A 12,338-nucleotide genomic window follows, 5' to 3' on the forward strand; every position below is an offset into this window, starting at 1 on the left:
TCACGACTGGACTTATTGCAGAGGTGGCGTCCGCTCTGGAATTTACTGAGCTCCTGAGAGCGGTCCATTCTTACACAAATGTTTGTGGAAACAGTCTGCATGCCTGGATGCTTGATTTTATACTGGTCCTTCTCAAAATATTAGCATATTGTGATAAAGTTCATTATTTTCCATAATGTCATGATGAAAATTTAACATTCATATATTTTAGATTCATTGCACACTAACTGAAATATTTCAGGTCTTTTATTGTCTTAATACGGATGATTTTGGCATACAGCTCATGAAAACCCAAAATTCCTATCTCACAAAATTAGCATATCATTAAAAGGGTCTCTAAACGAGCTATGAACCTAATAATCTGAATCAACGAGTTAACTCTAAACACCTGCAAAAGATTCCTGAGACCTTTAAAACTCTCAGCCTGGTTCATCACTCAAAACCCCAATCATGGGTAAGACTGCCGACCTGACTGCTGTCCAGAAGGCCACTATTGACACCCTCAAGCAAGAGGGTAAGACACAGAAAGAAATTTCTGAACGAATAGGCTGTTCCCAGAGTGCTGTATTAAGGCACCTCAGTGGGAAGTTTGTGGGAAGGAAAAAGTGTGGCAGAAAACGCTGCACATCGAGAAGAGGTGACCGGACCCTGAGGAAGATTGTGGAGAAGGGCCGATTCCAGACCTTGGGGGACCTGCGGAAGCAGTGGACTGAGTCTGGAGTAGAAACATCCAGAGCCACCGTGCACAGGCGTGTGCAGGAAATGGGCTACAGGTGCCACATTCCCCAGTCCTGGGCTACAGAGAAGCAGCACTGGACTGTTGCTCAGTGGTCCAAAGTACTTTTTTTGGATGAAAGCAAATTCTGCATGTCATTCAGAAATCAAGGTGCCAGAGTCTGGAGGAAGACTGGGGAGAAGGAAATGCCAGAAGTCCAGTGTCAAGTACCCACAGTCAGTGATGGTCTGGGGTGCCGTGTCAGCTGCTGGTGTTGGTCCACTGTGTTTTATCAAGGGCAGGGTCAATGCAGCTAGCTATCAGGAGATTTTGGAGCACTTCATGCTTCCATCTGCTGAAAAGCTTTATGGAGATGAAGATTTCATTTTTCAGCACGACCTGGCACCTGCTCACAGTGCCAAAAGCACTGGTAAATGGTTTACTGACCATGGTATCACTGTGCTCAATTGGCCTGCCAACTCTCCTGACCTGAACCCCATAGAGAATCTGTGGGATATTGTGAAGAGAACGTTGAGAGACTCAAGACCCAACACTCTGGATGAGCTAAAGGCCGCTATCGAAGCATCCTGGGCCTCCATAAGACCTCAGCAGTGCCACAGGCTGATTGCCTCCATGCCACGCCGCATTGAAGCAGTCATTTCTGCAAAAGGATTCCCGACCAAGTATTGAGTGCATAACTGTACATGATTATTTGAAGGTTGACGTTTTTTGTATTAAAAACACTTTTCTTTTATTGGTCGGATGAAATATGCTAATTTTGTGAGATAGGAATTTTGGGTTTTCATGAGCTGTATGCCAAAATCATCCGTATTAAGACAATAAAAGACCTGAAATATTTCAGTTAGTGTGCAATGAATCTAAAATATATGAATGTTAAATTTTCATCATGACATTATGGAAAATAATGAACTTTATCACAATATGCTAATATTTTGAGAAGGACCTGTACACCTGTGACCATTGAAGTGACTGGAACACCTGATTTCACTTATTTCAATGGGTGGGCGGATACTTCTGGCAGCGTTGTGTACCTTGAAAACCTTCAGGAAGCCCATATGAACTACTACTGAAATCACTTATGAAGAGTACAAGAAAATCTTGCTGCTTGGAAGCAAAATATTGAAAAGATGAGGATTTGTGAGCTTTCTGTGCAAGTCCAGGCAGCTTGTCTCAAACCTCTTTCAATCTTATTGCAGCCATTGTAGTGTATGTGTACCACTAAGTTTAGCTGATGCATATTTCATATCTATCGGATCATTTTGGAAGAACTGTTCTGTCATCTAGCTGTCGGATTTACGCCCAGTTATTCCTAACTTTGCTAATTTGCAAACTAAATAACTGGATTTATGTTAATTATTTCCAAATGGACAAATTCTCTTCAATTTACCTCCCGCTTGACAGCAAATTCACAAATAATTTTTTTATGTAATTGTAAATAAATCTAGCCAGCAAAGTGTTACACTACTCTGAGTTCTTATGGCGGGTAGTTCCAGAGAACTGGACCAGAATGACTGAAAAAGCCATTACTTGATTTCGAGTTGATTCTAGATAAGCATCAAAAACACTGTAAGGAGTCAAGGCATATAAAACTTTAAAAAGAAGAATTTTCAAATACTTTCCTTGTAGATGTTACGATAAGATTCATATTCCCAAACCACTTGGTTTTGTAACCACCAGTTGCGACATATTATATCCGTTTGAGTTTATTTAGTTACTGTTTTGATAATTCAGCAAAAAATGTATATGTAATCGAATTGACTAGAGATAAAAGAAGCCATTCTGCCATAAAAGGCACATAGACGCCCTCTTAAATTTAGCCAGAAAGCATCTTAGAGACTGTCAGACCAGTAAAAACAAATTTCTGTGGGCTCCTGAAATCAAAATAGACCCGTTTGGCCTGAACTCTGTTGTGTCTCTAGAAAAAAAGCCACTGCTCATCACCCTTAAGCATGGTGGTGGCAGCATTACGCTGTGGGATGCTTTTTTTCCCAGCAGGAACTGGAAAGCTGGTCTACATAAAGCGTAACATGACAGCAGCTAAATATAAAGAGAAAACTTTCGCCACAGTGCTCTGGAGCTTGGACTAAGGCGATGATTCGTTTTTCAACACAATAATGACCCAAAGCACACGGCAAAGATAATACAGGAGTGGTTTCAGGACCCGTCTATAAATGTCCGGGCCAGAGCCAGGAATTAGCTGTAATTAAACATCACTGGAAAGACATTAACATGGCCGCCTACCGAAGCTGTCTATCCAACCTGACTGTTTGTGTAAATAATTGAGGGAAAGAAAATATACTTAACAGCTTTAGAATAGGTCTGTAATGTAAACGAAATGTGGAAAAATGAAATTGTATGCATCCATTCTGGCACATATTTCAGGTTAGAAGGATCTGCAAAAACAAGCCCTGCTTTGTTCTCATTCCAGGACAATACTTGTTGTTTTCTCTTGTTTTTCTTTATGAAGCGGAAGTGAGACTCCTCGGAATGATGTTCTCTCCTTGGAATGTTCATAAACATATCAGGGGTTTCCCACACTATAATCTCTCTGCTTTGTCAGGCATCTCCTCATTCTTCTGGTGAAGACATGGAGATCTCAGATGACGATGAGGAAGCAACTACTATAACAACAGTGACAACTCATCAGCCACCAGTCTCCTCAGGATCAACACCATCATCCTCACAAGCTGGACTTTCACAGACAGCAGATCCATCATCCTCTCCCCCACCCATTTCTGATTCTTCACAGCACTTTGGGACTTCCATGCATCCCCAAATACCTTCCTACCCTCCTCATTTACCACCTCCCCCTCCCCCTGGATACTCCCTTCAGCCCCCACCTCCACCAGGGATTCCACCTCTTCCTCACATGGAGCTGCACCCTGAGTATCCTCCTCCTATGGCCCACCACATGTATGATTACGCCACCTCTATGGAGCTGATGAACCAATACAGTGGTGGAACTCCTATGTCCTTCCAAATGCAAACCCACATGTTAAGTCGCTTGCATCAAATGCGCATGTCTTCATCTAATGGAACTCCAGGCCCGGGTGAGGCTGCTACTGGAGACTACGCATCCTACCATCTTCACTCTATGGCGCCACCTCACTCACACCACCCTTACATGGACCAAGAGGGCAGTGGGGCAGGTGCTCATTATGACCAAGACCACAGATACTTGCCACCCCATATGTCCTATCCCTATCATGAACCCCACAGCACTCAGATACCACCCCCTCCACACCATAACATACCCCCTCCCCACACTGGCTGGCCACCACATGTCTTACCTCCACACTACCCATCATACATGCCTCCACCTGGCTATGGTAACATGCTGACCGGGGAGGGAGATGAGTACAGTACTTCTGGGGAGGGATTGCCCATGTTGGCTGAGAATCCAAATGAAGCAACAGTTCAGATGGTCCTGGCCTCTTTGATCCAGGAAATGAAGAACATTGTGCAAAGAGACCTGAACCGCAAAATGGTGGAGAATGTAGCCTTTGCCACTTTTGATGAGTGGTGGGATAGGAAGGAGACCAAGGCCAAGGTAAGGGCTTCTCTTTTTAACTTTACTGCTATGATTTGTTTTCATTCTTTGACACTAATTCTGTTTAATGTAGAAACAAAGGATGGTTGCACTGAGTTATGAATAAATGCCTTAAAAGTTCCTTCCTTCAGAACCTTCCAAGTCCAAACATCCTCAGGTTTTCTACACACTTTTGCTTTCTTTAAATATTAACTTCCTTACATCTTCTGCTGCTGGCAAAGAGAACATGTGACATTCAGGTCTTCAAACGTTTGGAAAATTGAGAATTTTTAACTTTTTCAAAATGTGAATGCTTAATAAGAAAATAAATTATGAAGTTGTGTTAGAGTTTTCATCATTTATGTTTAAGATGCTCAGTATTTCAGACAAATGAAGGGCTCTTTACATTGATTTACATGTAGGTTGGTGTCCTTTATTGCCTTTGATTTGCCATATCAAACCTTAGGTTTTTGTCCAGCCTGTTCGGGGGGCCTTGTGGTTTTAAAATGAACCTGTGGGTACATTTACCACTGTTTGAGCAACAAAATAAAGGTATCAGGTGTCACAAACTGATTTTAAGGAATCTGTCTATAATGTAGAAAGGTGTGTTGGGATTTGACTAGTGCAAGTATTTTATATTTTAAAATAGAGTGGATATAATTTATTCTAGTGCCAAAAAGCACTAAAAAGGCATTTTATCACACTGCAAAATCAGAAGCTAACTTCGACATTCTGTTTCATAAATTGTGAAACATGCAGTAATAGAAACCTAGTTAAATATACAACAATGTCCAAAATGTTAAAAGCGCTAGAAAAATGTTGAGACCAGGGTGTGGAAATGTGGGGAAAGTTGAAACCCGACTGACTATTGGTGTACCTAGTAGAAACTATTTGGGACTTTATATTTAAATAGTAAATGTTTTGTTTTCCAGCCTTTCCAGACAATGGTAAGGGGAGTAACAGCTTTACGGGATGAAGAAAAGAAAGAGGAAAAGGTCAACCGTCCTCGGGAGCCTCTGATGTCTCTTGTGGATTGGGCAAAAAGTGGGGGCTTGGAGGGGTTTTCTCTTCGTGGAGCATTACGATTACCTTCCTTCAAGGTAAAAATCATCTTTTAATTCAAATTATCTACATCTGTTGTTTTGATTTGCCTCTTTTACGGTTTTAATGTTTCTTGGAAAAGATCATGCTGGTCCTGGATTCATATTAGATGTGTTTTTCAGACGTCTACTCTCGTCTGATGTTTAGTGTTCCCAGACTGCGTGATGTTTAAAAAAAATAGTAGCTGGAAATACTAGAGCACACTCGTCGGCTTTGTTTTTATGATGAACATGTTGATGTCGAATGGTGCAGGTGAAGAGGAAAGAACCTCAGGAGTTTAAAGAGGGAGACTTGAAGAGGCCTCGGCCTTCAACGCCACCAGATGAAGATGATGGTTTGTGGATGTTGCAACTTTAAAAACGGGTTTAAATTAACAGACCCGGAGCAAATAAGTCTTACATTGATGTCTGTTTCTCAGCTGCGGATGGTAGAATGCCAGAAGCAGACAGGCATGCAGCTGACAGAGACAACAAGAGGAGGAAAAAGAAGCAGAGGAGTCGTAAACCCTGGGAGCTGGACAGTGAGGGAGAAGAAACCTCTGATGGCTCATCGAGTGAGAAGGTATGAGAATACTAGTTTTGTTTTAACAGCTTCTTAAACACCTGAAATTCATACCTCAAATTATTCTGGTGTATTATGAGCAGGAGAAAATATTTTATGTAAATATTCAGAGAACTTGGTTTTAGACACCGTAACAAGTAATTCTTGTTTTTAGCTAGGTGGCAGCATTTCACTATGATTCTTTTCAATGGTGCTTTTTATTGGTAGGAGGACGAAGAAGTGGAAAGTGAAAAGGAATCAGATGGTAAAGCACGGCCAATAAACCTATTAGTCTTTCTCTTTCTACGTTTAGTAAAACAATTACAATGTAAATGTTTTCTTTTGTAGACGATGGGCTCAGTAGTGACAGTGATGATGAGAGCCTCTCGTCGTCCTCTGGGGGTTCTTCCTCTTCAGCATCATCCTCTTCATCCTCTTCTGAAGATGATGATATAGAGGAAGGAGAACTAGCTGAAAGTGCTGGTACCGACTCAATGGATGAGTCGACAATGGACAGCACAACTGAGAAAGAGGATGACAGGTATTCTTTCCGAAAATCATCTGTGATCCTCTCCTCTGGAAAGTTGTCGCGTTAAACTGTGGTTTTGGTGCTGGTCATGTTGTCCCTTTTGAAGTTCTGGTCATTTCCCACCGTCCATGCGTCCAGTACTACCTGTCATGGAGACGATTTTCATCTATTCATAATCTACTGTATAAAACATGGTTCTGTGAGTGTATATTGATACATTCCAGCAGGAGGGTCATGATTTTGGATTGATTGGGGATCATAATCTTTCATATTTACTAGGACTCAACTGGCCCAAATGAGGATCACAACAAGAATAGATGGATGTTTTTTGGCCAGATTTGATCTTGCTTTCACACTTTATACCTTTTATATCAGACTATTTATCTACATAATTCAGGGAAATACTTATATGCAGTTAAGTATATGGATACAAAATGGTTTGTTTATGGGTATGAAATAGAAATCGGCAGGGTCCGAATGGTAACATGACGTGATGAATAGGAGAACCGACCTTATCATCACCGTTCAGCCTTTATTCTTTGGTCAAATTCTTGTTCTGTTTTTCTTAGGGAAAATATTGCAGCTGCTGTTCCAAAGCTGGACATCAAAAAAGGTTTGTCAGCAGTTCTTCTCTCCTGTACAACATTTACAAGCACTTAGCACCAAATGCAACATGTAAAATGAATTGCATCAAGGCAAGCTTATCATTTTTTGTTTCAGCTTGTTCTAATTTCCTACATTCTTTGGGTCATAAATAGAAAAAGCCTAATTAATTGAGTTATGTTGTTGTTTTTTGGACATTCTCTCAAATCTGTCTTACTTCTGTAGGTGTTACAAAAGAAAGCAAAGCAGATATACCAGCGGCACCTTTGTCACCATCACGCCCTTTGTCTCCAGATGCTTTTGTTCCTCCTCTCAAGAAACGCAGGAAGACGGTCTCATTCTCCACAGATGAGAACGATGGCAAAACTCAACTGCTAACTGCGTTACCATCTCCATCATCAACACAAGCAATAAATGAGGCTCTGCTTACCCCTGACAGGGCTACAGACTCTCCTGTCACTCTTACAACACCCCCTTCAGGTCGTCCCAGTCATGGAATTCAGCTTCTTCCCTTTGCTTCAAAACCAGGTGAAGGCAATGCCCTCATTGTTCCTCCACCTAGTAGAACCCAAGATTCTGAAGAGTCCAGAAAGGCTCCCCTGGTTTCCTCCCAGACCACGCTTGTCAAATCCCCTGGCAAGCGGGTTGCAGGCAGAGACTCTCCTAAATCTCCCGCCCCTCCAGTTATGGTATGTCGCACTGTGCAGAACCTGCCATTGGACCATGCTTCAATGTGTAGGATGGCCTTTGAGGAGGCCCCTCCACCACCTTCTGTCAACAAACGGTCCAGAGCCCGAACTCGGACACCTAGCATCTCTGCATCCTCCTGTCACTCTGTCAGAGAGGATGATGAGGATGAAGAGGAACACGAGCAGAGGTTAAGAATCAGGGAGCAGGTGGGAGCATCAAGCCTTCTGCAGCTGGCCTCTGCCTCAACGACTGACCTGTCCGTTTTGGCAGACATAGCCCTAAAAATGGATCCTGAAGCTGGGGACTCAGAGGAGACTGAGACATCTGATGAAGCAGAGGAACAGAAAATGGAAGGAGACCTCTACACTCCAGAATCCCTGGCTTTGGTTATGAGCCCAGGAGGTGTTATTGTACTTTTGGAGCACAACTACTGCAAGCCTCCTGTGCTCGCCATACCATCCAGTACCAAAAAGACCGCCTCCAGACAAGATTCGTCTGTCTTAGTCCCAGCAGACCTCAACTCCATTTCTGGTGTACTGGAGGCACCAGAGGAGGTCATTGGAGAGGCTGTGCCGTCCAGGGCAGATAAAGGAGAGTTCTTCTCTCCAGTGGGTGATCTTGGTGACTCTGATGATAATAGACAGGTGGCAGCTGTATCTCCATCACCAAAGAGGAAGAATTATTTTAGCAAAGGTTTGGAACTTGAACAGGAGAAGAGGAAGCGAAAAGACAAAGAAAACCTTGAGCCTCATCGCACAAAAAAGCAGAAGGAGCAGCTGGGCAAGAAGCAGAGGAAGCGGAAGCTAGAGGTGTGTAGTATCCACTATGTGGGTATTTCCCTGTGAGATAGCTGGGAAGTAATTAGTTTTAAAATCCACTGTCAACCTTACAAAATTGCTATACGGTTTCCAGTCATTTGTGGTTGTGCCATACAACAGGATTTTCCAGTGAAAGAACACGTCCAGAACACGTCATGTTACATACATGTACATGTCTAATACTTTTAGAAAGAAGTCGAGTTAATGAAAAAGACAGCTGGCTAGTTGTAATTTATATAGTTAGGCCCTTTAAGAAGTACTTGTATCCTCTCACAGAGGAGCTGACAGCGAGGCAGTGACAAATGCGAGCCTTTAAAGGTTCTCTGTATAATACGACGGGTAAGGAGATATTTCTTTTAACCATTTGGGAAATTACTTTTTCCTCAGCAGCCTTCATCAAGAGCAGTTCAGACACTAGATAATGTCATTTATAATATGAGACATCCAGGTGGTTTTCAACAGGCCTTTCGTAGGCAGTCCTGATGTTTAGTTTTGAGATGTTTGGCTTGCTGGAATGGCCATTTTGTTTTTCAGAAACAACAATATGTATGTGCAGCATGTGAGACTGTGGCACCCATCTTCTAATTTATATTACCAGACAATGATCTAAACTATACGATACTTTAGAAAATGTTTATGCTGTGTAGGTCAGAAGCATTGATTCTGTTTTAGAACATTTTGGCTGAAAATGTATGTTGTAGCTCTTCTTGCTAATATGTGTACACTTAGAAATGATTTAGGGAATGCTTAAGAAAATTGTTTACCAAAGAGATATTTTTGACTGAGCCCTTTTCCCGTTGCAGGAATCAGACTTTGAGGAAGATGTTGACGTGGAGGAGCTCGAGTCTGGAGAGCTGTCCAGCTCAGACACTGAGAATGAAGTGGTTGAAGAAGTCAGGAAGAGCGAGCGTCTCTTTCTGCAGGAGGCCGGGGTTACATCGTCACAGCACTGGCCGAAACCCACGCCAGCACCTGAGCTGCTACCGATAAAGTTTGAAAACCGCAGCAAGTTTGAGCAAATGACCATTCTGTATGACATCTGGAACTCTGGTCTGGATGGTGAAGACCTGAGCTACCTGAAGAAGACTTATGAGAAGTTGTTACAGGATGACCATGGTTCTGACTGGCTCAATGACACCCACTGGGTCAATCACACTGATATCTTTTCACATAAGCTTGTTTTTTCCATAAACCTGTCTATTAAGTGGGCAAATTTCCAGAGAGTCTGTCACTGTCTTAACCAGTGTGTAGATTACGAAATCAGTTTTAAGTAGACACATAAAAAAATAAAAAAAATAATTTGTTCCTGGAAATTTACCATTGTCCTTGACCTATGACCTGCACTAACCAATCTGCCGAACCCCCGCCGTAAAAAGAAGACTGCCGACAGCCAGCTCCGGGAGCACGTGACAGGATGTGCCAGGAGTGAGGGCTACTACGCCATCAGCCGCAAGGAGAAGGACGTCTACCTCGACCTGGACCTTCCTGAGCAGGTCATCCGGGAAGTTGAAAATGTTGACAGCTCGGTAAGTGGAACCCTTAAACATGGAGGTAGTATTTACTGTTTATGCCCGAGCAGCATCAAACGTCAGCGCTACTCTCTTAACTGGTTGTTGTATTTTTTTACCTATCCTGTTCTTAGATGCAGTAAACAGTAATGTTTTTATTAAAGGATCTTTTGGAGTGTTTTGAGTGCTCAGTAGCTGATTATCATCATTGCTCTTGATTATGTTTATAAGCCTTCTGGGCTGTTTTTATCAGAGAGACATTGGTGTAAAATGCCGCAGCAAATGCGAGAAAGCTGTTTAAAACTACAATAAAACCACAATGAATGGAAACCCAACACAGTGGATTTAAACTTAACTGTTGAAAACTTGTTGATTACAGCAGTCTACATTGACTCTGTGGAGAGAGGAAGGATTGTTTCTAGTGAACACCGCATTGTCATAACTTATGTTTCTGAGGTTTAAACCAGCTCACAAAACATTCTTCATGGAGTTTAGCAACTAGCATGAGAAACAAGGGGGGTTTGCTAATAGCGCTTCGGCTCAGTTATATCAGAAATTTGCACAAAAACTCAGATGTTAAGCTTTTTAATGCTAAATGGTGATGTAACTTGTTGAAATTTTACCTTTTTGTTTTTCTCTAACATCACAGATGCAACATGAGTCTTTTTATCCCCAGCTGCTCACATATTACTGACAAAATAATCCCTTAGTGTCCTATCTTAATCTCATTTTACGTGAAGTAAATTGCTTGATTTAGAAATATGTGCTCCCTTTGGTCTGCTTGTTGAATTAAATTAGGTTGATGTAATTTAAAGTTTGCACGACGTAAGCGAATGTGGCTGGCTGTAAAAGAGGTGACTAACACATGTAAAACGTCTAAAACAAGTCATGATAAAGAAACCTCAACCACAAAGTTTAGCCCCTTTAGTCTGCAAAAGTAAAGACCAAACTCTGACTCATTCAAATCACTCTCTGAAATTAAGATTAGCCCAGGGCAACTGATTTGGTCATTGTGTGAGTTGCCGAAAAAACAACCTGAAGAGGTGTTCCAACATATTGGGATGAACATCATACACAAAAAATAGTCAGGTAGACAGTGGCATTTAAATGAAGCTCAGTGGATACTAAGGGGCCCAAAGTGTACACCACCAGCAACACCAACCTGAGAAGTTAATATAAGACAGGATGTAGCCAAGCTCTGACCCGACCATCTGAAATTCAGAGTTTTGGTGGGTCTGTGTGAGCTGTAGCCCCAGTTTCCTGCTCTTCGCTGACAGGAATGACACATTATGTGGTCTTCTGCTGCTATAGTCCATCTGCTTCAAGGTTTGATTTGTTGTGCATTCAGAGATGGTATTCTTCAGGGGCTCAGGTGGTAGGGGTTCATCTTGTGGATTGCTGGTCCCAACCCGCCACAGTTGTTGTGTCCTCGAGCAAGACACTTCACCCGCCATTGCCTGCTGATTGTACATTAGCCCCACATCTGTCAGTCTGCCCCAGGGCAGCTGTAGCTACAATGTAGCTTATCACTGTCAATGTGTGGATGACTGGGTTATGACTGATTAATGCCCTTTGGAGTTGATAAAACCTCAGACTTGATAAAGAGCAGGTCATTTACTATTTACCTTGATTGTGGTTATTTGACCTTCTACGGCATTTCTATCATCTCAAAACCAGTCTGCCCTTTCTCCTCTGACATCAACACTACTGCCAGTCATTAGCTATTATGTTTATTATTATTTGGGACCATCCTCTGCCCACCTGAGAGATGGTTGTGTGTAATAATCCCAGTAGATCAGCAGTTCCTTAAATACTCAGACCATACGGTCTGGCATCAACAACCATTCAAAATCATTTAAATCTCCTTCTTCCCATTCTGATGCTCCATTTGAACTACAGCAAGTCAACTTCAACCACGTCTAGATGCCTGCATGTATTGCGTTGAATGCAGGGGATTGGCTTGATTAAAGTGGTTGGTGACAGTATATTCAGGCCCCGATTAAACCTGATACTATTGTGTCCCAGGTGATTAATCCAAGTACATGCTTTCATACCGGATGTTATACATATATTCTGAGTAACTATCTGCTCTATATGAAAACATATACAATTTAGATTCATCTGTAACACTTAAGGCATCAACTTCACAGGACAAAAGTAATTTATCAGATGAGAAAACATGTGATTGTCTCTGCCGATGAACAAAACTATTGCGTGTAACTTTTCTGCTTGACTGGTTCTGTAATAAAGTTGAGTTGAATCCATAATAAAATGTGCTATATTA

The 12,338-nt window shown here is 42.0% G+C and overlaps 1 protein-coding gene across 2 annotated transcripts in view; it reads left to right on the forward strand.

Moving 5' to 3' along the window:
- Window positions 1–12,338, forward strand: part of LOC124864576 (histone-lysine N-methyltransferase SETD1A-like) — a 31,565-nt gene that overhangs the window by 11,900 nt on the left and 7,327 nt on the right. For both annotated transcript variants that reach the window (XM_047359412.1, XM_047359413.1), the window contains exons 8-17: window positions 3,297–4,286; window positions 5,198–5,365; window positions 5,619–5,700; window positions 5,785–5,927; window positions 6,135–6,171; window positions 6,255–6,447; window positions 7,005–7,048; window positions 7,264–8,537; window positions 9,350–9,704; window positions 9,891–10,072. In XM_047359412.1, the coding sequence (XP_047215368.1) occupies window positions 3,297–4,286; window positions 5,198–5,365; window positions 5,619–5,700; window positions 5,785–5,927; window positions 6,135–6,171; window positions 6,255–6,447; window positions 7,005–7,048; window positions 7,264–8,537; window positions 9,350–9,704; window positions 9,891–10,072 (3,468 nt within the window). The remainder of the gene's footprint in view (window positions 1–3,296; window positions 4,287–5,197; window positions 5,366–5,618; window positions 5,701–5,784; window positions 5,928–6,134; window positions 6,172–6,254; window positions 6,448–7,004; window positions 7,049–7,263; window positions 8,538–9,349; window positions 9,705–9,890; window positions 10,073–12,338) is intronic.

The sequence above is a fragment of the Girardinichthys multiradiatus genome, chromosome Y (assembly GCF_021462225.1).
Source record: "Girardinichthys multiradiatus isolate DD_20200921_A chromosome Y, DD_fGirMul_XY1, whole genome shotgun sequence".
Taxonomy (NCBI): Eukaryota; Metazoa; Chordata; class Actinopteri; order Cyprinodontiformes; family Goodeidae; genus Girardinichthys; species Girardinichthys multiradiatus.